Below are 27872 nucleotides of genomic sequence, written 5' to 3' on the forward strand. Positions count from 1 at the left end.
CCCATTCATTTCTTTCTTTTCCACCAATAACAGGCCACCATGTTCGATTTAAATGGTTCTCCACTAAGTCTATACAGTTAACTGTTTGTTTTCATCTTCAAAGCGCTCCTTATCAATTGGCTACTTATTTACAGACCACAGATTCAAATTCAAAATGCCCTTCAATCCACTATTTACAGTAGTTTCAACTTGGGTGGCGCCTGTCTGAAAGATACCAGCTGATTGGAGGCTTGGAACGCCAGTCGAGATTTCTTCAGCTCTCATTGGCCGGAATACAAAACAACGATTCGTGTAGCCCCGCCCCTCCTATAGCAGCAGTGCATACCCCGCGGAAGTTGGTTTGTGGAGTGAGTACGGGATGTTGTTAATTTGTGTGAAATAGGGGGAAACGCGTCGACATTTCTCTGTGGTTCTTCTGGGCGGTTTGGTGTTGTGTTCCAGAAACAAAGGAACGGCGATAAGTAGGTTAGACAGGTATTAAAAATCGCACACTTAAATGCAGGGGAGGAAAAAAAAGGCAAACCGAAGCATGCTAGCTAGCTAGTTAGCATTGGTTATTAGCCATCAACGTGTATCAGTAGTTAAATGTATCCCAACTTTGGTCTCTTGCATGACGCTGTGTTAAAATAATTAAAACAGAACTGCACATTTAATAATTGCCTTCGCAGAAGTATTGATTAACCTTTTCTTTGTAGACACCTGCGTTGTTCAGGTAGCATTTATTGTGTTTGTACTTTTAATGGCTTCATGATAACCTTGATTCATAAGTACTCTGATGTATAACGTTAAATATTTAACGACATTTCCGATTAAGAAAGCCCAGTAACAGTGAAGTGTAATACTGTGTCGTTGCTGCCTGAAGAATGAAGTTAAAACGACAACACAGTGTTGTTGTGAGTTAAGACAGCTGAAGTTCAGGACAGTACCTGAAGTTCATGACAGCACCTGTTATACTGTGGTTGAATCTCCATTTTATAGTTATGGAGGTTCATGTGTCTTGTTATCTGTCCGATTCCCAGGCTGTTGGAGCAAAATGTTGGAGTGCGGCATGCTGGAGCAGGACAGACGGGCTCTGCGGAGACGCTCTGCCGTTCTCTGCAAGCAGCTGGTGGTGGATGAGCTGCTCATTCAGTCCTTACAGGCAGACGACATCCTAACAGAGAGCATGGCAGAGGGCATCATGGTATGTCAACAACAAGGAGATGTGCATGTGGTTTCATTTAGGATTAAAAGTTTGTGTTGAGCCATAGTTGTATTTAGGTAATAAGCAGTTTAACTATACGATTGCCCACGATAGTATCACCATACAGCAGTTGGTTGCAATTGATTTATTACAGGACAAAAATCGAACAACACATCTCAATATCTGTGTAACTGAAGCGTACAAAATACTTACAAAAAGGCAAAGTGCAGGAATTACAGTATATTTTTGAAACAAACTGAGGTGAAACAATGTATAAACCTGGCACAAGGCCAAACTCACAGAAAGCATAACAGTTCTGAAGTTAAAATGTTCAAAGGAAGGATACAGCTATGGCTCACTAAAATCTTTTCAGTCTGTGTAAAATTCACACCACCAAGAGTCATGAAATATTGACTCACTCTCTTGGAATCAAAACACCTTACAGGTCCCATGATAACTCTCATTTCAAAATATGATTATAAGGAACTTATAAGGAAGTTTATATATTTCATAAAACACCCGATACTTAAACTTCTCTCAGCCTTTAATCATATTTTGAATTCAACACACAGGACAACTTGCCATTAATTTTTACACTAAAGATTTAACATTTTGAATTTATGAGTTACATGTAGACATTGCTTATTTTTAAGCTAGCCAAACAGATTGGTAACCGCTGGGTTATTCCTAGCAGTAAGTAAGAGGTGAATTTGAGGTTAGTCTCATATGAATTAACATGGCTAAATGTATAAACAGCCCAAATTGCCAACAATGAAGCATTCAGTTTTTAAGGTATTCCATGTAAATGCATTAGTTTCTCCCTGGCTGACATTACTGATTGCCACCTGGGATTTGTCTTGAAACAACCAGTGCCTAAGTAAACACTGTTTTAGTGTTTAGACAAACTGTGGTGTCAGTCTACTGTGGAGAGTCAACAGTAGTAAATCAAATATACAATTAGATTTAATCTTTGTCAGGGATCCTAATTTTTTTGATCTGATCTCTTCGACTGTAGGCTGAACAAACATCTCAGAAACGAAGCTGGCGCTTACTACTACTTTTACCAAAGCGAGGGCCGAAAGCCTTTAGCAGCTTCTGCTCAGCTCTGCTGGAAACTGAGCAGCAGCACCTGTATGATCTGCTCACACAATCACCAGAAAGAGATGGCAGAGAAACACGTGTAGAGGTGAGTGTGCAGTTAATCAAACATCACCACATACACACACACCAGAAAGCTACAGTATACACAGCAGATTATTACCAGACTTGGTGCAGTTCTTGGACTGTTTTCTGCTCATAGAGTATTCAGCCTGAGGAAGAGCCAGAGGGAGAGGTAGAGCAACTAGTCATGCAGGCAACTGAAAAGATGATAGAGGTAAGGAGAGTGCTTATAATCCCTCAACCAGAATTACCGCTTTTGGAGACTTTTGTGAAACAAAAGCTAGCTTGACAATTTTTTATCACAATTTTTTAAGGAAGCTTCACAATCGTCAGCTCTATTGTCCATAGAAAAAAATCACACATCTCAGATAATGGTCTGCTTCAGTTACATGGGTGTCTGCAGACATCCTCAGTAGACAGAGAAGAAAAGAGCAAGATGAGCAGCACCTCATCATGCCCAGGCCGAGCCTCAGATGGTCCCAGTCAGGGGGAGAGACAGAGGACAAAGAAAAGAGGAAGAGATAAGAAGACAGATGTGAGGCTCACAAATCGCATCCATCTTTTGTTAGACAGCCAGATGGCCTGCTGAGGTAGTCACTAAACAGGCAGAAGATTCTTTAATAGTTAAGTTATGATTCTAATTCACATATTCTCTCAACAAATAACAGCGGCTGCTGCTGACAACAAAAAACAAAATCCTTCATTATCTGTCTTCAGTTGTTTGTGTTAGGAAGCTGATGTTTTGTCATTAATCATTAGTGCCTGATTTTGAATTTCAGAGGTTTGTGGACTCTTCTCTTCCACTTTCCACACAAGAAGGAATTGCTGCCAAGAAAGCAAGGACACATGGTGAGTGGCATTGTAGTGTGGCCTGCATTCAGGGTAAAATGGATTTCTCTTGTTGTCAATATTTTTCTTGTTTCCGTGGAGACAAGGGTTGTTGTCGGGAGAAGTGTTTATCTCTTGTCCAGTATAAACAGACATGTAATTGAATATACTTCAACACAAAACAAAACCCTCAGCAGCTCGAGAGAGTTCAGTCTGTGTGAATTGTTTATTATGTAATTGTATCACTGAGATACTGAGGGAAGTGTAGGAATATAGCTGCTCTAGTATTTGGCTTCTGTCTGTACCTGCAGGCACCACGCCCCAAGAGTGACTCATTCACAGCATTGTAGTACAAAGTTTGTTGTCGCACAATGGCTGGTGGGCAAGCAGTGATGTGAAAACTTTGCATCAGCAATTCAGCACTTATCAAGCAGAGTTTAACACTGTGGTTCTGTGTATGTGTGTGTCTGTGTGTGTGTGCGCCAGAGTCCATGGAGTTTAGTCTGGATGCAGACAGTCCCATCAACACCCCTGTGCTCCCATGCACACCTGATTTTTACCTCTCTCACTGCCAGCAGGTAAAATAATTCTCTTCAAGATGTCAGCTCAGCCGGTTTGCGGCAACAAACTACGTTATGTTTTATCTGTGACCTCTTGAGAAATACTTCAGTGTCTTCATATCACCTATCTAGATATGAGTTGATGTAGAGCATTAAATGCAGTAAAATATGGTGATTATAAATTATATTAATAATTACTAATAGTACAGTTATTATGGTATAATGTAATGTATGCAAACAAAGTATTAAACCCCTATAGAATATTTTTTTCTCTTCCTTTTCTGTTTCCTCACAATGCTTTTTTGTGTTTCTCTTCTTCCACTCCAGTCTTACAGAATGAATTCATCCCCTCGTGGTTTTGCTTTGGTGATTAGTAACGTGACCTTTGATCCTTGTGCTGCACCTGACCTTGATCCAAGGAAGGGAGGTGAGGTGGATGACGAGGTCCTCAGGAAGGTCTTCACAGAGCTGGACTACCTTGTTACAGTCCACAGAGACCTCAGTGCTCAGGTAGCAAACACGCATACTTTGTATTTACAGGGGGTTTGAAATGCAAAAAAACCCCATCTGTTTTATTTAGCTGACAAAGCTAGGAAAAGGAAGTTCTTAAAGTGAGAGGGACAACCTTTTGACCCTTGATTTGTTTGGAAGTTTTGTTTCGCTCACTCCCCATTTTCAGTGCCATTCAGTGTGTTATCACAAAGAAAACACATTTAACATCTCAGTCATTTAGCGTATTCTAAAAAAAGAATAAGCATGTTCTACATCCCTAACTCATAAAATATGGGACGTTGTGTGAATCAAATTAAACAATGTGGTAATTTGCTTATCCTGTTCGAAATATACTTAATTAAAATCAGTTCAAAGAAAATACACTGAATAATTCTACCTCTGATTTTGGTGGCAGCAACATGTTCCAAACATGTTGAGGAATTAGGAATGCTCAAAAAACACCTGCTTGGAACATTCCACAGGTAAACAGGTTTCACTTTGTGAAACACGATTGTTGATAGGATGTTACTATGTGGGCTCAGGAGGAATTTGTAATAAACCAATTTCTTAAACACAGTTTGCAAATGCTTACAGCGTTCAGCGTTACAACTTTTTTTGGAGTAAGGGTCATATATAACAACATTCCCTTACCAACCTCTTCAGTATAAAATAGCAACTTGCAAACACAGACTGGGAAAGCCTCGGACACTTGCTCATATGTGTTAACTGCTGGTTTCCTAACTCCTCATTCTTTGTGTAGGGCATGAGGACTTGCATTGAGAACTTTTGTCGACGACCAGAACACCGGACAGTGGACAGTTGTGTGGTGTGTCTGCTCTCCCACGGCGTGGAAGGAGCTATATATGGCACAGATGGACAGCTCCTGCAGGTGTGTTTGGGTGATGCCATGATGTGTGTAATGCCATTCAAGGGTGAAGATAAGACCCCTAATTTGTGTGTCACTTACTCAATTTCAGTTGGACTGGGTGTTTGAGGCCTTTGACAATTCGCACTGTCCGCTGCTACAGAACAAGCCGAAGATGTTTTTCATCCAGGCATGCAGAGGAGGTAAGGTTCTCTGTGACTAGCATAACACACCGAAACTTCAAGGCTGTCTTATTGTGCACCCCACACTCATTGAAATGTGAATGAATTAGGAAAACAATCAATCAATAATATCAATATCTGCAAACCTATAGTCTTCTTACAATAGCCAGCCGATATGCTAATCTATATATAAATAAATTCAGTTGATTTAGGTTCCATCATTATTTGCTGAGTATTTGGACTTACCCGAGTATATTATTGTTAAAATGGCTAAGAATGTGTGCTAGACTAGCCTTTTCTTTAATTGTCAAAATCTAGGGATGTCCCGATCCGATCTGTAGGATCGGGATCGGGGGGCCGATCTGGGCATTTTTCAACAAAATAAGAAAACCTATCAAGGAACAGCTTGGATGCAGGTACTTTTTTCTTAATGCAGCTGTATTATCTAGGAAAATATTAGTTAAGGCTAAGTATCGGATTGGGACTCGGTATTGGCAGATACTAAATATTAAAGGACTCGGATCGGGATCGGGGTAAAAAAAAACCTGATCGGGACATCCCTATCAAAATCTGTGTAACATAATAAAACCTTTTATTCTAAGATTGAGAGTAAAAAAGGAGAAGACAGCTTGTCGCTCCACATGTTGTCTGCCGTCACCTTCCTAGCTACTGCATACAGCATCACAGCTATCCATCAGCACCACAGCTCCAGCTGGTAAAATTTCAATGTTCTGTTGTAGACATAAGAAAAATTGAATTCAGAGTAGTACAATAATGGTCCATAAACATGTATTTAATCTGTGACTAATCTGGCTCCCAGCTAATTAGTCAGTCTCTGTGATGGAGGTTACGATCTGACTACATGGCTGATGATGCCCCTGACAAATCCAGACCCCTCAGGAGCAATCTTAATTACTGTCACACGCTCCCTCGCTCCACCACAGGTGTGCTGATGAAAGGCCATTAGATGAAGTTGGCCTCTGCTTCTGCAAATAGCTTCAGTCAAAACCAATAATTAGTCTGTTCCAGTATGCATGAAAATCCTGCCAAAAATTATGCAGGTTAATGATTTGGTTTCTAAATAAATTAAAAAAGGTGAGGAATGGAATAAACTGAGGCTTTTTAATTGAGGCTCATGCAAACAAATGATGGTCTTTTCAGATATTGCTTCAAGAATCGAGGCTTTAAATCTGTCCAAAACAAATTGACTTTAGCTTTACTCCTGAAGTAGAACAAAACCAAGCTCAAGTGCTGCAGCTCTGGCTTTTCATCCAGATGTTAAGAAGACTGATGGATGTTTGAGGTTAATTTGAAACCGCCTTGTCTTCCAGAGGAGATGGACTGTGGCGTGGAGCAGATAGATGGGCCAGCAAGGACCTGCTCACCCAGCTGTGAACAGCGGGATGCTGGCAGGGAAGGACAGGGGGATGCAGACTCCAGACAGAGAGGGGACATGGGCCGGCCCAGAATTAAACTGCCCCAGCGGTCTGACATGATCTGTGGCTACGCATCTCTCAAAGGTCAGAGAATTTGTAAGTTTGTCCCTTTTGCTATTACGGGGTGGACTAATAAGGGAATTAGTGTTATTTAACTGAGGTGTAACAGATTTGTGAAAAGGAATGTGTGGGGAAATGAATGCAACAGTAGAGATGTACGGCAGCAACATTTTAACAAGCAAAAAACAAATCAGTGTGTGGACCACCTGTCTTTTTTCCAATGCTGCATCCAACTGTGGCTTAATGTGCTCTTGCTTTGTACCCGTAATGCATGCAGCTTTTCCAGCAAATAACTGCAGCAAAACCAAAATGGATCATAGTGGTGGCTTTATAGGGGAAGTCCAGTGATTTTACACACTAGAGTCTGTTTATTGGTGTTGGGAAATACTTTTGCATATGTGGGTGCTTCTTTCAGTCATTTATTGAGTGAAAATGTCAAACATTTGCTGGTTTCAGCCTCTTAAAGGATTTCTTGCCTTTCTGTGTCATTTATGGGTTTTGGGCTGTTGGTTGGATAAAGTAGCAATTTAAAGACGCAACTTTGGGCTCAGGGGAATTATGATGGGCATTTTTAATTTAAATTTTTTTCATGATCTTTTAGAGCGTAACTGAGATATTAGTTTGCCGATATTGGCCTGTTACAGATGTATCATATCAGCCTGTATGTTTTCACTTTATTGTTTATCGTTATTGACAACAGCCCGAAAAATCGGTCAGGCTTTTAGTTTTCAAGCTCCTCGTCTCTGCTTGAAGCTAATGTCTCAGGAATACATTTGTAGTTACTAGCACAGCACACCTGAATCCCCTGCTGTAATGTTTGGGATATGTTTGACCAGAAAAGATTTCTCTGGTTCTTCTGCATCAATTTTCGTACTTTTAGTGAACTTTTGTAGTGGTTCTAGTTGTAGAAGTGCGATTGCTAGATCAGTGGAGTACTGGAGTTTTCTTTGACCTCTACCTTCACCCACTTCGGTTTGAGTGTACTTTGACTACTTTTCCATCACAGTTATTTCAGCTTTAGATGTTAACATTGTTTTGTGACTCACAGTTTCTGTTTCCAGTTATGTAAATACCAGACACCACCTTAGCTCTGTCTCCATGCATCTCATCTCGCTGTATTAAGCTTTTATTGTTTGACCGCTTCCTCCTCAAGGCACAGCAGCCATGCGCAACACCAAGAGAGGATCCTGGTTCATCCAAGAAATCAACACAACGCTTCGCCTCCATGCCAGAGACAAACACCTTGCAGACATCCTGGTGCAGGTGAGCAAATATCCTGTACTTACTTTTACTGCATTGACAGTTACTTTAAAACACAAGTATAATCCTCCTGTCTTTTTTTTCTCCGTCTCCAGGTCAACGGGCGTATTAAGGAGCGGGAAGGTTATGCTCCCGGCACAGCTCACCATCGGTGCAAAGAGATGTCAGAGTTTACCAGCTCATTGTGCAAAGACCTTTTCCTTTTCCCCAAGTACCAGCACCAATATTGATTTGCAATACGCACATACGCATATTAAAAACAAACACAGACCATTCCTTGCATCGAGGCCTAACCCTCTCAATAAAGGGCGCACAACTGCTCATTCCACTCCAATTACTGCCACACACTTACACATTCCCCTGTTACAACTTCACATCCAAACAGAGGATTTATTCATTAATTTTTTTGTGTAAATACTGCCCCCTCAAACCCACAGACATACACACAAATTTTGGAAAGGAAGAAGGAGCGAGCTTATGGTAATCTACATGTACTCGGAAATGGCCGACGTATTAGTAATTTACTCATGTATCTGTGTGTCTGTGTCTATGCCAGTTAGAGGGTTTAGATGTTAATCTTTTGTAGTCAAAAACAGAATAGTATTATTTTTGTTTTTCCTACTGCACAGCTACTTTGAGGTTTCACTCGCTTTTTAAAATGTATTTTGTACACAGATCTATTTTTGTGGCTTTATTTTGTATGAAATTGTTTTATAAGGATTTTCAAGCCCATTCCTTTTTATTTGTATATAATGTTTGTTATGAGTTGTGTCCGTCTCTTGTTTTTAGTATAGTGACAGGCAGGGGGCAGCACAGCAGAGACAAATGCATTTCATCTTCTGTCTTTCTGAGATATGATTCATATCTCCTGCAATTTAAAATGATATTTGCTGCCATGATTGCAGACAGCTTTTTATTTTAATTATAGTCAGTTACCGCGATGAATCTTTGCAGCTTCTCATTGGTGAAGTTCACATTTTTTTCTCACAGTTTGCCTTATGAAGAGCAAAGACACCTACAGGGCAGCTTCAAATCAAGATCCTGCATTGTTTCAGTTTCATTCTGCTTTAATTTGTAAAATCCAGGAAACTTCAGTTTTTTACTTTAAATATCCTGAAGGCACTCAGTGTAAATTTCACTTCATATCAGCTATGTTACTGTGTGTCCTCCTGTCCTGGTGGTGGGCTGCCAGGGGAATGTGGTGCTACTTACGGGTCATACACCTAAAGTATGAACTATGACCTTTATGCTAACTCTGACTGCTAATAGTGTTTCGCTCTATGTGGGAGGTGCACATTTAGTTAGTCCTCCTACAGTTTCTGTGTTATTTTACTGTATCTGATACAGTAAGGATAAAAGATGTCTTTCCTATGTCTTCCATAAATGATATGCAATTTTCTCCAGCAGCCTGTGCCGTGTGACGATGATCTGTTTAATGAATTTATGACCATGAAGCTCTTACAATATATTGTGTCGCTTTGGCAACCCCACACACAGAGAAATCAATTTCTCAAGGCTGTGTGAGCATTGATGTTTCCCAGAAAGGCCCTGACCAGGCAAAGTGTGTTTAGTTACGAGAGTGTTGTAATGAAGAAAACAGAATATGTGGTTGAAACAGTATTGATTGTTAACCATCTGTAAACAAAGATGCTTTTAAGCTGTGTTTGAGATACTTGTAGGAAAGTTTGCCCTGGTCTGGAAGGTGCTTACTCCTCTAATCCCTTTGTTTTTTTGTAATGAAGAAATATGATTTAATATATGAAAACTTTGGAGTGCTATAAAAGGGTAACTCTACTGCAAGGTGAGACGTTTTGAGGATTGCTGTCTGCTGCCAAGTGTTGGGGGTGCTGAGAGGGATTTTGTTTCTGTCAAATGACTGCCAAATGTTCTATACAATAAACGGGCCATGCTTTTTAAACAAGACAAGCTTTTGGTTGTGTTCTTCCATCTGTATGTGCATACGTTTGGTTTAAGCGTACTCCTGCATAGAGAGTGCCTCTGCACGAATGTTGCTCCTGTGCATGCTCCATTTTATTTGATCCTCCTTGTTGCTGTGTTTGTGTGTGTTGTTCCCGGCGTACAGCTTGTCCTCTCCGTTCTCAGGTATAGTATAACTGGCTCCCCAATATTTTGCTGCGCTCAGGTCTCTCCATGCTGTGACTGGGACGTATGTATCTCTCACACTGCCCGTCGCCCAGTGATAATGTTCTTAGTGTATCAGATAGAGGCCCGGCCAGCTGTCCACAGTCATTCTCATTTGACACACACATATACACACACACGCCGGCGTTCAGAGTAACACATTTCTCGCTGGACTCCGGTGTAGCTGTGAGATTAGGCTGTTATGCGCTGGCGTGTGGACCACAAAGCAGGGCGGGGTTAAGGGGGATCTGCGTGTGTCTGTGTGTCTTTGTGGTTGTCATAATGGCCACCAGTCTCATCAGCCTGAGAGGAGGAACCAGAGGACGAGTTACAGACATTTAGATCAACTTGTCTGCGTGGGATGTTGTTCCTCCGGGGGTGTGGAGGGGTGGTGGTCTAACCAGAAGGCCTGTGAGCTTTTCAACGAATGATGTGTGGCGTATTTACGCTTAGCTTCCTTCCTGTGCAGCTCCTCTAGATATCTGAACCTCCTGAGGAGGTTAAGCAATATGGAGATCACTTTACAGTGCTCCACAGCGGTTTCTGGGAGGGTGTCTTAATGTGGGGGGGTGTGCATTTGGTGTGATCTTTTTTTTTCCTGTGAGGGAGGACTGTCATAGCATGTGAGCGTTATGGGGATTGCCTTGCATCATTGGCTGATTAGGTGTGAGCTGTCATAGGGGTGTCGTGTGCACCTTCCTGCTCACGTTGCAGGGGCAGCCCTATGGGGGGGTGCCCTTCCAACCCCCACCACCTGCCCCCACCCACCCTTTCAAACAAGCACAGTCCATCCAAACGCACACACACCTAATGGCTGACTGGCAGGGAGGGTGCTGCTAAGGGCAACAAGTTGTGTGTGCGCGTGTGTGTGTTATTAGGTGTCTGCAGTTCTAATAAAGGAAAGCGCTGCGTCCTTCACTGCCTCATCAGATGGCTTTGCTCTGCTTTGTCCGCCTGTCTGATCTCTGTCCGTGCGTCTGTCAGGTCTGCAGTGGAGCTGGATGGCTTGCAGCCTCTGGATCATCTGGAGAAGAACGCGTTCGGGAAGGACGTCATCTGCGTTCTTTGATTTTCTGTGTGTAACGAGTGCGTTTGAGAATGACATTAGAGTGAGAAACTTCAGAAGATGTTTATTTGACCTGGTGTGAAGTCTACGCGTGTGTACATAAAAGTGAGCGAGAGAGTGTGTGTGTGTGTGTGTGTTTGTGTATGGTGTTGCCCACGCCATTGGAAATGCTGGGGTGTCCAGCGGGGTTATTTTTGGATCAGTGACAGCGTGTCAATGGCTGCAGATGCGTCGCAAAGGAAGGCTCTGAGATACCAACAGACCCTGGTAGGTCTTTTCCCAAAACTTCCTTTACCTGCCTGCCTGTCTGCCGTCCTATTCGTCTCTTTAAATGTCTTTTCCCTTCCCTTCTCTTCTCTTCACTTCTCTCGACCTGCCTCTCCCTCATCTCTCCATCTACCCAACTGTCACTTAGTCTGTTCCAACCATCCTTTTTTTCCCCTCATTCTTTCACCCTGACCTTTCCAGACTTTCATTCCACTTTTATCTCCTAGACATGTTTCGCCTGCTGCATCCTTTCTCGTCCACCAGCAGTGCTTTCTCACCTCCTCTGTTCTCGTTACTTCTTGAACGAGATTTCTGCAACTTAATGTCAAGTTTATTAGTACAGCCCTGAAACATTCACAGTCTCTGCTGCTTTCACACCACCCACGCTATGAAATGCTGAGTGAGAGCGATAAATGGAAAGTCATCTCTGCAATAATACAAGGATTTTATAATTTATTTTGACACCAGTCTCCGACTTAATGTCTTGCCTTTATTGTTTTTGGCTTCATATCTTCTTCGTGACCCCGTCTTATCTCCTATCAGTCACCTCCTCAAGCTACAGCCTTGTAAAGTCATTGCTGTTTTCATGTGTTGGCGGATATAAATACCAATATACAGGAAACCTGAGCAGACAGGTTAGACGTACGCGTTGAGATGAAGTCATGTCACTATATCCTTTGGTTCATCTGTTTAAATGCTCACCCAGAACGATGGTCATTCCTCCCAGGAGCATCATGTCTGCCACTGACTTTCTGTTGCTCTGTGGTCATTAATGACTCACAGCATCATTGACTTTTTCAGCAGTTGACCTGAAGCATTGTGTTCAGGTTTTTTTTTAAAGGGCATTTTCAGCAGAACTGAATGTGAATCATAAGACGAGAGAATGACAGATACATGAGCAGCTGGGGTGTGTATATACGTGTTAAAGCAGCCTGAGCAACTGACAAAGTGCGGAGGAGCACTGACAGTGCCTTTTTGGTCTTCTCTTCCTCTCCTCTAAGACGATGGACAATTGCCCAAAGCAAATCCCTAATTCCCAGCCCTCAGAGGGCCCCACAGGTCAGATATAAATAAGAAATCTCAATTAACCACACTATTTAGAGGCTTAATGTCTCAACATCTCACATCTCTCAGGTGTGAAAGTGGTGATGGCGTCTGTGTGTTTGTGAGAGAGGAAATTAGAGCCTTGAAGGATTTGAGGAGTTTATGTGTAGAGTTGTTAATAGATCATCCAAATATAATTTGTTTATTGATCAGCATATATATTGTATATATTCAGGTTGATAGTTTAGCTTGCTTAATCTTCACAGATGTACACTGATGCTGCAAGCCCTTTGATTTAGTGAGGTAAAAACTGGGCTTTGATTTGTTTATTTGTTGTGATTTGTAAGAGTGAAAGCATTATGGATGTTTAGATTACGTTAAGTAATTGCATTTGCATAACAACATTTAAATGATAAATTCCCCCAAAAATTTAAATTCCGTCATTATCTATTCACCCTCACACCGACAAATAGTCGGCTGACTTTTTTTTAGTGCAGAAAGCATTTGTGGAGCCTCAGAGAAAAATAGCATTACAGCATTTCCGAAACAGCTAAAGCAGATGGGGACTTGTTTTGAAATTGAAAAAAACAAACAAAATACACATACAGCCGGTCCAGCAAAATGTGCAGTTGACTTAGTGTCCATCCCAAACTACTTACGCTTTTAACATAACAGCTACAGTGGAGATTTAGGCTTTAAAAAGAATGTAAATAACATCTTTTATCAATTTGGGATTTCAAGCTTCCAGAGACTTGGATACACCGGACAAGCTGAATGGAGCCATTTAATATTTTTAAAACACAAATCCCATTCGTCTTCAGGTGTTTAAGAGAATGCCACAATGATTTTTTGCTACAAAATTTTAAAACCTCAAAACTTCACCCGACTCTCCATCCGCATAGGCGTAAGCAGATAATAACTGAATTAATTTTTACGGTAAACCTTTCCTTTCTACTCATAGTGAAAGCCTGCCTCATACTGAAGTGTTTTCCTTTAAAATTCAGTTAAAGGTCCGGCTGTATTGTCATTATACATTACAGGATTGCAAAATTAAATGTGGTTGTACAATTAATTAATGAAGAACTAAAAACTGAATAAAAATGAGTCAAAAGAAAAAAGGACAAGTTAAGATAAGAAAAACAGGCAACGATTTATTTTAACAGGTCTGTTTGTTCTTCATAATTTTGTCAAACCCAAGATTCTATAAATTGATTATTCATTAATTATCAAAACATTATTTTCTGCATTTGTTGAATTGTTTTTTGTCTGTAGTTAAATTTTAAAAGTTTGAATGTTTAGCTGACCCTATGTGCACTGTCTGACTAAAAGACGGTTACACTAGTAAGTAATTGGAGTGTACCAGTTGAACATTGTCTGTAATTAGTACAAACAAAGTTTTATTTAATGCATACCTGGTATAAAGGTGAAACATTTCAGTCACAGACTTGTATATAACTTTTAATAAACTCGGTGTGTAAGAATTTAACATGTTGTTTTCCCATGATTACGGCCTAACTGTAAAGCTGTTCTCACGAAACTTCTTGGCAACTATTAGGAAATTATTCAAAAATTAACTACGGACCCATACAATTAAGATTTTATCTTTAAACCGATTTTAGTTTAGTTTTAGAGCCCATCCGCACGGAAACACTCTTTTGTGTAAACGCACATTTTTGCATCGTTTTTGGCTGATCGTCCACACAGATCCTGTAAACGCAGCGCCTGAAAACGCACTTTTTTGAAACCAGGTCTCAGGGTGGAAAAATCCGAAAACGCAGCGTTTTCATGTGGAAGGCGAATCCACATACTTTCCGAAACGATGACGCCATCGCCCCACCCCTCTACCTCTAGCCTTCGACCTGTGAACCCCGCGACGTCTCATAACAACAACAACAAAGATGGCGGACTACTGCTTGTGTTCGTGTTTCTTGCAACTTACTCGCCTAGTCGCGTGTGAGTCGCAGCAGCAGTTCGACCTCATTATCGGTCCACACAAACGATTCTGGTTTCCTTGCACTAGCCATTTTTATCTTCTTCTTGTTTCGTTTGGTTTCTCTGTCTACTGTCTGTTTGTTTACAGTGCGCAAGCTTTATGCACATGTTCCATCTCTTCTTCTCAGTTTTTGGTGAATTTCAAGAGCCACCTATAGGCCTAGAATATGAACTACAGTGTTTTGAGTCATTTTCAGTGGATCTATCTGGACGCAAATATTCTTGAAACGATGCCGAGGAAGACGGAGGAAAAAAAGATCGTTTTGGTACGTGTGGACAAGGCCTTAACAAAGACGTCTAGGTCTAGAATTGTTCTGACCTGCAAATCACCAAAGTACTGCTTGCTGGGTTTGTAAAGTTGTGTTAATTACTTCCAAGTCACACAGCTGTCGTTGACCCTTGACCTTAACAAAGAGGAAGCACCCTCTGTGGGCTTGTGTCACATTGACAGACATGCTCCAGCATGGTGGCAGAGAACACATAGCGGTGTGTGTGTGCCCCTACTATTTGTTTGTGCTAGCTTTGATACAGCTGGTTGTGTGTTACACTATTTTTGATGGTTAAAAGCGAGGTTGTGTGAGGAGACGAGTCTCAATCTGTGTGAATGTCAACAGCAGTGAAATAGATCTCATAAGTCTCAAATGTTACAGGCTACTAAAAGGGATAGTGTTCACCTGCCAAATGTCGCGCAGACTGGAATGACAGGGATGTAGACGATTAAGCCATTAAATTTCATATGATATCGCAGTCACTTGGTGTGTATTTTCAATTACAGAGGTGGCAATAATGTAATAATTAAACTATTAGTCGTTACATCAATAGTAACAAGATGAAACATCATGTTAATGTTGCAAAATAGCATCAATAACTTGTCATTGTTTTTGTGTAAAGGTTAAAGCCCTCCATCTGTCTGTACAACAGGCCTCCTGGGAGAGATGGGCCGAAAGAGAGATAAACAGCGTGAGAGAGGGAGAGGTGCGGAGAAGTGTGTCAGTGAACATTGGGTCACACTGCTGCTAAATTTATCCACGAGTAAGGTTTCACCTCAGTGGTGGGGGTTGGATGGATCGGACAAGGGGGTGGTGAGAGGGAAAGTTTCAGGGGGAGAGTGAGGGAGAAAGGTGAAAGGCTGCACACTCGAGTTCAGTCGGAGGTGAGACGGCTTGGGGAAGAATGGACGAGAAAATCTGTTTGTGGAAGCAAAGGACAGAAAAATCTGAGTTTTTAAATATGCTTCTTTGCCTTACAGGGCTGTGCAATTGGGAAAACAAACGAAATGCTAAACTGAATACATAACAAAAGTTTATTTCCCAAAGGCATCTCAAGGCTTAGGTAATTTAACACACTTAGAATTGCAATAGAATTGTCTTTGCCGAAAGATACACAAGAAACTGCAGAAAGTTGTTCAAAATGGACCCATAAATGTGTTTTTTGTTATGAAGTAATTATTTACAAATGCATAAAGTAGATTAAACCAGCAATACCAGCACCAGTAATTTGGTTTAAAAATGACTGCAAGGTTTCTGAATGTTGCATTGAAATGTAGATTGTAATTTCATGATTCTGCAAAATAACACCATTATCATAATTACGATATTATCATGACAATGTGAGTTATCTAAAAATCTGATCATGTTCGAGCCTACCTGGTACCAAACCTGAATTTTGTGTAACACCGATACAGAGTACCACCCATTCCAATCTGCTGAGTTGCATAAAGGTGTACGGGATGCTGCAGGAAGTAGCACGGTCCCGTTTCTTATAATTAATGTGGTATCGGACTGGCGCATAGACTGTCCCTTCACAGCAGGACAGCGCAGGTGTAATTATCACACTTCATGTTTATTCCATGAAGTCAAATTTTCTCTTGTACGATCTTCCTCTTCTATATGTTTTTCTTTTTCATCCTATTCATTTGTGTGCAATTATATGTTATTATTGGATCATTTTCAGCTGATGTTTAGTGGATGTTTTTTGGGGGTTTGATTTTAGTTGTATTTTCCCAAATATAAACTTTTATAGGTTTTGTTGTTGTTGTTGTTGTTGTTGTGTTTTCTGTTAGGGTGTCTTTTGTATAGGCCTGATGGTTTCTTGAACTCTCTTGACAAGTCTCCTTTTTTATCATCTGAATTTATCTAATCGTGTGTGTGCAAATAAAGTGGTAAATATTTTGGTTTGAGGGCCCTCGCATCATGCGTGTTTATTGTTTTTTCTTAGTGGGACACTTTTCTGTTATGACAAGTCAAAATGTCTGTTGTGGAAAAGGCATTACATCATCCCTGGCTTGAGTCTGACATGAGACCTTGCGTGTCACTCCCCCTTTTTTTTTTTTTTTTTTTAACCTCATATCTTGTTACCTCTCTGCTCACTCTAATAAAGGAATAAAAGGGTCACTAATGGGGGTGTTGGAGTGTATCCCAAAATGCACCAGGTGGAAGCCAGGGAACCACCCTGTACAGGACACAATTCTATTGCAGGATAAGGCATAAACAGACACACTGTATTTACACCCTGTTTGGCTACACTGCGGTGAAATGGATAAGGTTGCAGGTGTTCAAGTATCAACAGACACAAAGTTCACACTACAATCCACCAAACTGACTGAACCAGACAGTTCTCAGATTAAATCTTCAGCACCCTGGACCCAGAAACCATGTCAGAACTACTGGGTCACAACAGAACAGTCAGTGACCCATTTTAGGTCCTGCAGATGGAGAACGGCCTGACAAAATAAAGGTCAAGAATACAGGCTAATGTGTTTTGGCTCTCACTTTTCCTTAATTTAAGACATAGTTGTTTGTATTTTTGAATTTTAATTTTCATGTCAGTTTAATGAGGGTTTGGAGCACAAGGGGTGCAAGTGACATTTTTCAGAATTTTACAGGAGAGCTAAAACAAATTTTTCATTGATTGTAATTATTTGATTAAAAACAACACTTGTATGAATTCTTTAGTGCACTAAAGGCGTAAATGCACTTGACCTGCACTTACGCCTATTTCGCTCCAAACTCAGTTGAAGTTTTTCACTTACACCTTTTTGTTTTCAGCCTTTATTTTAAAAAGTAACTATTATTGGGACCATATTTTTTTTACCATTTGATAGAGGTCATCGAGACCTTTAAAATTATGTATAAAACTTATTTTCGCCCAAGATGTCACTTACACCCCTTGTGCTCCAAACCCTCAATATATTGTCTTACTGCAAACAATCATGCCTCAGTGAACTTTTTCATCATAACGTTAACTTAATCCTTTATAACAAAATTTGAGCAATCTAAAACACTTATTTGTGTACAAAACAAATGTTAGCCAAAAAAACATGGTACTGACTGCTGTACCGCGGCCCAGTCAGGCTTTAGTAAAGCATGTCATCTATGCAGAAGGCACTTAAAGTACAGGTCAGTATTATCCACCATATCATGGTTATGGCGTCCACTCAGTCAGCAGGTATTATTTTCATACCTTAAGCTTGCGTCCGGCCTGCCTGGTATCATTTATGATCCTGCTGCAGGAATCTGCTGGATCAACCGCCTGACTGGGAATCTACCCCTCTGAATTAAGAGCTGCTGACAATTTATTGTCAAGCCTCAAGTGTCTGTGTTAACCTCTACTGCTTTCCCCTGTGTGTGTGTGTGTGTGTGTGTGTGTGTGTGTGTGTGTGTGTGTGTGTGTGTGTGTGTGTGTGCGCGCGCGTGTGTGTGTGCTGCACTAACCATACCTGTCAGTCACTGAGCTCCATACTGTTTGCAGGCAGGTAGCAGGTACAGTCTGTGTCCATCACACTGACAAAGACAGCAAAGGACAGATGTAAGACAAAGATATCCAGAAAGGGATTACACTATATTAAAGACACGCAAGAAAGTGAGCAGCAGCCTGCAGGAGGAACGGCTGGAAAGATGAGGGAGCGGATCAACACTTTTGAAACAGTTCTCAATATAGATCAATTTCTGGTAAGGTTTATTATCTTGTATAATGAGGTGTTTTCTTACTGTTGGGACAGTTTTTCCAAGAAAATATGAATTTATGACTAATATGTAGAAGAAGGCAACTCTTGTACAGTCTCTTACAGTCTATTAATTTTAAATTCAAAATGTCATGTTGTTGCACAAGTTATTACATGCAAGCCAGCCTTACAACACATGAAAGAGACTCAACCGTTGTTTTTTCCTGGATTACTCTGCGTAAAGTTGAACTGTGGGCTCATGCATAACACATGTGAGTTTACAGCTTAGTTTATTTTTCTCTTTTGGACGCGCCGACATGCCTTAATTAGAACATGACAGCTTGTACAGTGTTCAGACTAGGCATGGAAATGTTATTATGCTGGTTAATTAGTGTATTCATATGGAGGCATGTGTGTGTGCTTGTGTGCGAGTCTGATGGTTGGGAGGGAGGGTTTTGGAAGGGGTAATCTCCTGATGTATCTGTCAGTGAGCGGGTCAGATTTTATCATTAACCTTGTGCTACAGGACAGGACTATATTGTTGTAAGGCCTCACAACACACACACAGAAACACACACAGACACACACACACGCACACAAACATTAATTAAGTACGCTCATAAACAGACACAAATACAAAGTTAGCATGCTTAAGAAGCCACACAAACACACACAGATATTTATGAATATGCAGTGCTGACTCCCTCTCACGAGGGGCGCAGGAATGTGCTATTATTTTTTTAATTAACTCTCAATGTCACACTGCCCTTCAACCTCGCCATCTATTAGCCGCACTCACTGTGACTGAAGCTCTGCTTCTCTTTCTCTCTCCAGGCTTGTTTGTGATTTTTGTTGTTTGCTCTTTCTTACCTCTTTTTTCCTCATGTTTTAGAGTAGTATCACCTTGTTAAAGCTGGCTCGTAAAGGGCAGATCTATGAATATATTCAAAGCTCTTGACAGCTTGCCGGCATAATTTAATACAGGATTTGTATTCCTCACAAAGCCAAGGGAGGACTAGTTCACATTTTTTTCATTTTCTTCATCCCATGAGATGGCAATAAGCACAACATTAGAAGAGTTGTTACAGTAGAGCACAAGGAACTAATGAGCAGTGCCAGTGTCAGAGCCGTACAGTAACGCCTGACTACTTTCATGTGCCCGCAGAGAGAGAAAAGTGCGGGAGAATAATAGAAGCCACCAAGGGAGGTAGTGGGGATCTTGCTGAGAGTAAATTAGTGCGAGCAGAAGAGTAGGGAGTGGGTGATAATATTCTCTGGTGTTCTTGACTCCAAGTGAGAAGGTCATTCCACAGTTGGAGAGTCAAACAATGGCAGCAGTCGTTCAAAAGCGTGTGAAAGTTGGGGCGATGGTGGTTGTTGATGTCATGTTTTGGCCCTGCGTGGCACAGATGGGTGTACAAGGTTACACGGTGACACAAATGTAAACATAAGGTTGAGAGATGAAGACAGCAAAGTCACCTGATGTGAATGAATCGCAGCTTTCAGTGTCTGTCTCACGCTGTCAGTCTTTTGCCTCTTTTTTTTCTGTCACCCTCCCCTTTTGATAATTCAGTGGTCTTTAGAAGGCAGTATACTACGGTTGCAACTTGGTTTATTGCTACAAGACATTAGGTCCGTCACAGTTTCTTAAAGATCAAGGTAACATCTTCAGATAGTTGTAAAATTACAATTATAAACAATACTTCATTAATAACTTAAAGACATGATATATAACATTTCTGAATTAAAATGTAAGTAGAAATTACTAGATAAGTTATTCATGTAACCAATTATCCCAAAACATAGAGAAATGCATAGTTTTGTTTAAGGTCATGGTGCATTTCAGAAGGTCACCTGTGGCTATAAAGAGTCGGTGAGAAAGGAAGGAAGGTGACGAACGTGATTAAACATAATGCAAATACAACTTTAGAACATTACCTCCTCTGTGTCACGTAGATAGACTCTCATTCGCAATGGTGTTTCTTTAACTTTGAAGACTGTAACTCCACTGACTCCAGGCAACTTAAGACTCTTTCTGAGTATTGATTGAGAGACCTTTAAAACTTTAAGTGCATTTACACAATTGATTGATTATTAAAATAGTCTATGATTAATGTTCTGCCTAACAGCTACTTGTTACAGCAGCTGGCTACTTCACATTTGCCTTGGGCTTCAAGCACAATGTTTGAATCAGTAATAAATAAAAAGTGGAAAGAGAGAAATTAGTCTATAATGGAAGTGGGAAAATGGTGTTAAAAATGGTGCCAGGCTGCCATTTCATGCCCACTGGCAGACAAAGTGGCTCCAAGCTCAATCTTGTCTATTGCCAGTGTAATAAAATAGAGTACAGAACTTAATAATTTTTAAAATTTTTACTAGGCTATCATACTCTTGTTATATGTCCAACAGTCAAAAGAAAAAAATACATGAAATGTAAACATATAAAATATGAGGAAACAAAGACACTGCCACAAAAAAAAGACGGACATGAGAGTCTTTAGCTAGAGGAGGTCCTGTTAGGGGAAGTCTGTTTACAGGTCTTAGAAAGCTACTGCTGCGTGAAGTTTAATAAGTCACTGCCATTAAAAAAATATATAAACTGTCATTCAAGTTGGTTTCATTAACTACAAGTCTCAAACTAATAAAATCTATTAGTGTTTTGTTAGAAAGCTTACCAAACCTCAGAAGTCCGTTCATCATGTTTTCATTAGTCGCTGCTAGCATAACACACCTGAATCTCCAACCGAACTGGGCGTTTGAAGTACAGAGATGCATTGTGGGTAACGTAGGCGCCAGGTCTTGACGAGAGAACAAGGAAAATGTGGAAGAAGATATCTTACAACTGTGAGTTTGACAATGTTAGAAGAGTGTATAATGTAAGAAGTAGATACAGTTTTGTAAATTATTTCTATCATACCAGTTGTAATATTAAATATTATTCATATTTAACAGCATAAGTTAGCTAACCTCACAGTAAATTGACTAGCTTGCTAACTTGCCACGCTAACAAAAGGAATATTAAATGCTATATAATTACTGCTATATAAAAGTAGATTTACAATATATCAAAGATAAGCCAAATGAAAGCAAAAGGGATTTTACTCTATGACTCTCTTATTGGCTAGAATAATACATAAAGATACACTAACCATGGGTACATTGTCAAAGATGTATAAAGTTAGTCATTTCAAAAACATTTCATATAAATAAACTAGAGATGCATATTTTAAGCTATTTCTTTGATTGATAGTTTGCTGCCTCAACAGTCCATAATAACTTACTTAATTATTAATAATATGAAACACGTTTGACACATTAAATAGATTAAAACGTCAAAATGATCTAATACGTTTTCTCACACCAGTATTTTGTATTTTATCTTGAAATGTGCAGCAAGTATTTGTAAATTGTGACAAGATCATTTTGGATCGATCTGTGCCCATCTGTGATTGTCGATTAATACATTTTATGTATGTTGTTATGTAACTGGTTAAATTCTTAATGGTGATTAATGATTAATCGTTAATATTCCTAATTAAAGCAACACAACAAATGTGAAAAACATCTTGCTTTCATTATTTATGGCATTTTGTTGTGCTCCATTGTCAATATAAACAATGTGGTGAAATTTGTGCATGTGTACGTCTTAAAAGATGGGCCTGTAGTGGCTATCCAGCTGTCCAGAATATTGCAGCCATACTACAGCCATGGCTGGAGACATATTGTGGACTGGCCGTCTGCTATATCAATGTCTTATGACAACTTGAGTGAATTTCAAATTTTGGCACAACTGTCCACCTAGACCTAGGGATGAATTAATTAGATTTTGGTAGTCAAAGGTGAAGATCAGTCAAGTCTGTACCATTCTCATGAACAAAACTTCTCCGAAACACCTCACAGAAATGTCTTGGCATTTTCCACAAACATCCACTTGACTGAAGAACGACCTAATTAGATTTTGGGGGTAGAAGGTCAAAGGCTATAATTCAAGAATTTGTGAACTGATTGTGACAGCGTTTCTCAGAAATGGCTAATAGAATAAAATGATGAAGTGATGACATTTAATGTCCAAAAGATCAAGCATCAACTTCACTTTGACATTATAATATTCTGCTAAAAGCCTTTACTGAATGCCATAACTCAAGAACAGAAGGGGAGATTATGACCATGTTTCACATTTGGCACTAATCTTGGGTGTTCACCTTGAAGCTATGGTGATTGTATAGATCTTCTCTGCTGCTGGATTCAACATGTGTTTGAAACATCTGTGTTTTGGAATTTGTAGCTTTTTTGCAGCAACATCCATATTTGAAGCATTCTAGTTGTCTATAAACTCATTGGTTTTAATGAAACTGAGCTTCAGTTGATTGCAGTTGCACCACGTGATAAAACTAGCAGTCTTCTGTACTCCTCTGTGAAATAGTCTAGAAGTGAAGACAGCATGTCTCTCACTGGAGAAGACATGGATGTAAACTGCAACTCAGCTGGTTGGCAGAGGCATGGAACCACAAGGCCGTGATTCTAGTTGTATGAAAATCTGGTCATGGGGCACATCTCTCACCCTCTCACTCCGTCCCTCTTCCTCTCCTTGGGGAAGAGGGGGGTGGATCAGGCCTTGCGGGTAGATTAACAAACATGTTGAACAGCAACAACAACCACTTATGTAAGAGGATCGGGTGATTGGTTGTGTATTGTTTTGGTTTCCTTTGTGATTTTCTCGCTTTCTTTCTTTTTTTGCTATGGTGGCAGAGATGTTGCCGTGGCGGCCTGCCATGGTGAAACGTAACCAGCGAAAACACTGCATGGGAAGTACAATATTTAGGTAACAAATCCTTCCCCCTCTGTGGGCAGTGCACAGGTTCCTCTCGTGTCCGTGCTTTTGATGGTGTCTGGTGCCAGCGCCTGTTTGATGATGTTGATGGATTAGTGCTTTGGTGTTAATGTGTAGTGCAGCAGCAGTGGTGGTGGTGAGGTTATCTGCAGTGTAGGACAGGAGACAGGACAGGACAGGAACAGAGCTGCTCACACATCATGCTTAAGACAACTGATGAGGAACAGGTAAAGACAGCAAAACCAAAGGGTCCGTCTGGTCAGATGATGGAGGGTGATGTGCTCTTCTGTGTCTTTTTTCTTTGATCTCCACCAGTTACTTTTACGGATCTGTTCCCATGTTTGATCGAGTTCTCTTTTCCACTTACGGCTTTAATGGGTTGTTTGTGCAACTAGATTAGGTGTGACTGTTTGTAGTTTGTGGTCTCTTAAACAAAGATGCCGATTAAAATACATTATAAGAGTATACTGAAAGATTAAATAGTGTATATGGTGTACAGAATATTAATGTATTGTTACATTTCTTTTTAAATATACTCAAGTACTTACTATTACTATTACTATTAATTACTGCCAAATCAAATTTTATAATTTACCAACACAATTGAGTTGGATAAATCATTTTTAATCAGAACTCCAAAGCAGTTGAAAAGTGTGGTATGTCTTTATAATAATTAAACTCACTTTCTTTTGTTGAGGTCTTGAAAACCACAAGAACCACAGCTCAAATGTGAATTTTATGCATGGTTTCCCACCGTTGTGCAGCAGATTAGAGGTTAATGTGAGATTAAATTTAATGGATCAGTAAAAAGCAATGATAAGATGAAAAAGATGAGATCAAAACTCGGTTCAATTATTCAGTATATTTGCATGTTATCTTTTAAGCCTTTACACAGCAGAAGCAAAGATAGCGCATTGGATTTTTGTCTAACACCTTTTGCAAATAATTTGCTTAACTCGTGAAGAATAACCAGAGGATGACATTCAAAACATCTGGACGACTCATCTAATGGCAAGTACATTTTCTCTCTTGAAAAATAACTGCAAATTTATCATTGTCTTGCCCATAGCAGCATGCCCCTTTATTCTGGCAGCAAACCAAGCTAAAACAAATAAATGGAAGGAAACATCTTTGTATAATGCCATTTGATTCAAACTGAGTATAGTCGTTGGTCAGTAGTCTGCTGTTAGTTCAAGTTTTGAATGTCCAGCGTAAGTACAAAGATGATGTAACAAACACTTGTGCCCATGAAAGCTGTTAGTGGCGCAGCACTGTTCTGAAAAACAGTTTGTGGTTATAGTGTTTAGTGAGGTTTAAAATAACTTTGCGATGTGATTTAGAGGCATCAAAGTTCTCAAGAGCCTGTAACAGTGTAACTGCTGGCCACCTGCTATGTGGTGTATTCATGTATTAATTATAAGCTTCTAAATCAGTCACTTTGTCATGTGGTTGTAGTGACTCATGTGTAACAGTGGGCCGGTTGTGTAAAGCAGTTTTTGTGCACATAAACTGAGGAGAATCTGACCAGACTGAGATTACACCAACTTGTCTGCGTCATTCCGTGATTGTTTAAACATTTTCTTGTTTTTTTGGTATTGCTGCATGCGGTTGTGAGCATTTTGCTATGCAATCGTTCTGGTCCCGGGCCTCATGCTTGGATGTGTCAGCTCTCTTTTCCTGTGTGAACATGAGACAGAAATGTGTGGCAGTCAGCCCTCCTTATGATTTAGCCTCTTGCTTTGCTGTGCAGTAGGATGCATGTGATCTGCAGGTTTCAGTTGCACATCATGGCTGCACCTGGATCTGCAGTATTTTAAAGCTTCTATGGTTTTAACGAGTGTGCTGTGCTGCAAACTGATCACAGTGGATTACAGGGTGTCGTGTTTTCGGACCAAGTGAGTGTGTGTGCAGTTGTAGGTGCAAAGTGCACACACAGTCGGAAGGGGAAGATGTGGAATGTCCTCTCTTCCAGGATCTGTTCCTCTGGCACCTCTCCAGCTCCTGCCTCCTCTCAGGGAGGGGTTTTTCCGATCTCTATGCCCGTTTTGTCTATTTATGTCGCCCAGGGTATTCAGGTTGGTGTGTATCCCTTACACACACGCCGCACATTCCCCATCTCTTTCTCGTTATCTCAAGACTCTTCGCGCTGGATCTAGTTTTATCCTTCCCTCAAGTCTCAGTTGTCAGAGGCATTTCTCCCTCTCTTCCCTCTCTTCTTATCCCTCCTCCTCCACCTCCTTTGCATCTTGTTTTCCTTCTCTACGATCCTAACAAACACATGGTTTCTATCGCTTTTTAAAAATTATTAGTATTATTATCAGTGTTTCCCCTCCATTACAGCTGTACGGGGAGTACAGGGAGCAGCTGGGAAACTTCGCCCGACGGGAGGCTGCACGTTTGCTGACAGAGAGACAATGGAGGAGACAGGCAGGGGACAACACCGCAGCCACCGGCCGAAGAGGGCTTGGCCGGCGACATCACCAACATCACCCTATGACCTTGGAGACGCATCACAGTCACGCATCTTCCACCAAGAAGCCTCGTCCCTACTCCAAATGCCAAGGTGAGCATTTATTCGAGTTAAACACACCACATCCAACTGCTTTATAAAAGCAATTATATATCATGGATTTGCAGTATACAGTATATGATATTACACAATGACTATGATTATTATCAACAGGTTTTTGGTTCAACAAATGTTTTGTCATTTGAAACTTAAACATTTAATAAACTTGAAATATATATGTTTTAAGTAATAATAATACAACAGAATTTAATACAATAGATAAGAAAATGTATACGTTATTATAACCCTCGATTTTTATACCATATTAAACCTTAAAACCTGTATACAGCTACAACCCCAACCCCTGTTGATATCCAGGAAACAGAGGTGAAATTGAATAACACACCTTTACTGCTTAGCTGCTGGAGCTTCACTTGTTTTTTTATTTTTTCATCACACCACATTCCGGAGAGAGCAGCATTTATCTGATGGCTTCAGTTACCGGTTACTTTGCACATTATGATTTAACATGCAACACGATGAGCTCATAAAACATGATTCACTGCTATAGTTTAATTAGGCTGCCACACAGAACACGAGGAAGCCTGGACCGGCCATTTGAGGTCAGGGGTCCTCTAATATACCCCATCAAAAATATGTTATATTATTCATATTTTAGTCATCATTCAAGCAGCTTGTATTTTCTGTGTTACAATCTGCGTTACATCACTGACAGAACATTTTAAATGTGGAACTCTTCTATTTATTACATTTTTTTGCAGTGTGTTATTGCTTCTTTTACCAAGTAGATCTGAGTACTTCCTCCATTACTAACCTCAGTTTCTCAATAGTGATTACAACCCTGCCTGGATTATCAACAGTAAAACTTTGCGTAATCCATTATCTGCATTAATGTATTAATTAAATTAACTTTCTGGAAAATGGGCCAGTCTTTAGAGTGATCAGTTGCAGTTGATAAATTAATATTGTGAACACATTGTGTCAGATAGGGGTAGATTCAACAGTCTGGTAATTGTTGAGGACATTGTGTATTGTGGAGTGTTCATGCTGTTCTGTTGCTCACACCGTGAACACGTTTCAGTAGTTAGGTGATGCCTGTTGTTCTGCTGGAGGTTTGTCAAGTGTCCGAAAATCGTTCAACTGATATCACCAGTAATTTTGCTACCTATTCAATGTTCCTGTTCAATATCAAAATCATCAGCTTCTAGTCTATAAACTTTCAAAAGATAGCATTATCTGTATTATAAACTGGGTGGGAAAGGTTTGGAAGGCTACTTTGAGCAAAGGAATTCTGACAAAAGACGCATTGAGCTGTGTTATTATAGAGATTATAGATTTAAAGTCAGTTTATCTCAGCCTGTGTTGCGTCAAATTTTGTCACTCTGTTTTTTTAAATGTCAGAAACTTTATGGATATGGATCCCTAAAACCTCTTCAAGCACAATTTTGAAGTCAGAGTATTATTACACTGGGAGGCATCTTTTACTGCAGCGAATCATTTAAACACTTTCATCTCTCCACTGCCAGTGAATAAGTGAGTGAGTATGTTTTTCCAGCGAATGCACATACATTCAATTGTAAATGCAAAAAACCCCACAAACCATTCAGATCATTCTTTGTTGTATGTCTGTGATGAGTTAAAGCAACATCACTGAGTCCATAACTAAACTGCATGATTCCCTCTCAGGCATTGTGATAACAAACTGTCAGAAGTTAAATCAAGAGATAAATGGACACGAGATGAATCATGAATTGTACATCCCTGTCCCAGATTGTTTGGCCCGTGTGCGGCGGTACATAGTGACCAAGATGGGGGAGGACTGGATATTCCTGGTTCTTCTGGGACTGACTATGGCTCTGGTCAGCTGGAGTATGGACTACGCCAGTGCCAAGAGCCTGCAAGGTAACATGGGCCAAGGTCAAAGAGATTATGACTCTAAGATCTGCACTTTGATAACAGAGTATTCTGGTTACTGCCGTCTGTAATTACTCAGTTTATACCCCTGTGTGTACTGCACTTTTTCTGACCTC

The 27872-nt window shown here is 40.3% G+C and overlaps 2 protein-coding genes across 14 annotated transcripts in view; both read left to right on the forward strand.

The window, feature by feature from the left end:
• The first annotated feature begins 323 nt into the window (after nucleotides 1-323).
• casp2 (caspase 2, apoptosis-related cysteine peptidase) lies at nucleotides 324-9950 on the forward strand. 10 transcript variants are annotated; one of them, XM_030395038.1, is made up of 13 exons: nucleotides 324-474; nucleotides 1020-1183; nucleotides 2199-2369; nucleotides 2484-2558; nucleotides 2730-2879; nucleotides 3124-3193; nucleotides 3659-3750; nucleotides 4060-4242; nucleotides 4985-5113; nucleotides 5202-5292; nucleotides 6603-6803; nucleotides 7921-8030; nucleotides 8123-9950. In XM_030395038.1, exons 2-13 carry the CDS (start codon nucleotides 1034-1036, stop codon nucleotides 8255-8257), a joined length of 1557 nt encoding a protein of 518 aa, XP_030250898.1. In that variant the 5' UTR covers nucleotides 324-474; nucleotides 1020-1033; the 3' UTR covers nucleotides 8258-9950. The 10 variants fall into 10 exon arrangements, with proteins under 10 accessions (XP_030250898.1, XP_030250897.1, XP_030250896.1 ...); XM_030395037.1 differs by having other exon boundaries at nucleotides 324-465; XM_030395036.1 differs by having other exon boundaries at nucleotides 324-461.
• Nucleotides 9951-10994: 1044 nt separating this feature from the next.
• Nucleotides 10995-27872, forward strand: part of clcn1b (chloride channel, voltage-sensitive 1b) — a 30084-nt gene continuing 13206 nt past the window's right edge. For 2 of the 4 annotated variants that reach the window (XM_030393090.1, XM_030393089.1), the window contains exons 1-3: nucleotides 18414-18488; nucleotides 25653-25875; nucleotides 27613-27744. In XM_030393090.1, coding sequence (XP_030248950.1) covers nucleotides 18435-18488; nucleotides 25653-25875; nucleotides 27613-27744 — 409 coding nt within the window. In that variant the 5' untranslated portion in view covers nucleotides 18414-18434. Of the gene's footprint in view, nucleotides 11503-18413; nucleotides 18489-23497; nucleotides 23540-25652; nucleotides 25876-27612; nucleotides 27745-27872 lie in introns of those variants that run through there. The other 2 variants (XM_030393091.1, XM_030393092.1) reach the window with 2 other exon arrangements.

Source organism: Sparus aurata, chromosome 17 (assembly GCF_900880675.1).
Source record: "Sparus aurata chromosome 17, fSpaAur1.1, whole genome shotgun sequence".
Lineage (NCBI taxonomy): Eukaryota > Metazoa > Chordata > Actinopteri > Spariformes > Sparidae > Sparus > Sparus aurata.

Bases quoted from the DNA above. Each gene is read 5' to 3' on its own strand.
- casp2 (XM_030395038.1), top strand. From the start codon at position 1,034: ATGTTGGAGTGCGGCATGCTGGAGCAGGACAGACGGGCTCTGCGGAGA. The intron at 2,559-2,729 runs GTAAGGAGAGTG...GGTCTGCTTCAG, and splicing joins CAACTGAAAAGATGATAGAG to TTACATGGGTGTCTGCAGAC. The intron at 2,880-3,123 runs GTGAGGCTCACA...TTTGAATTTCAG, and splicing joins GAAGAGATAAGAAGACAGAT to AGGTTTGTGGACTCTTCTCT.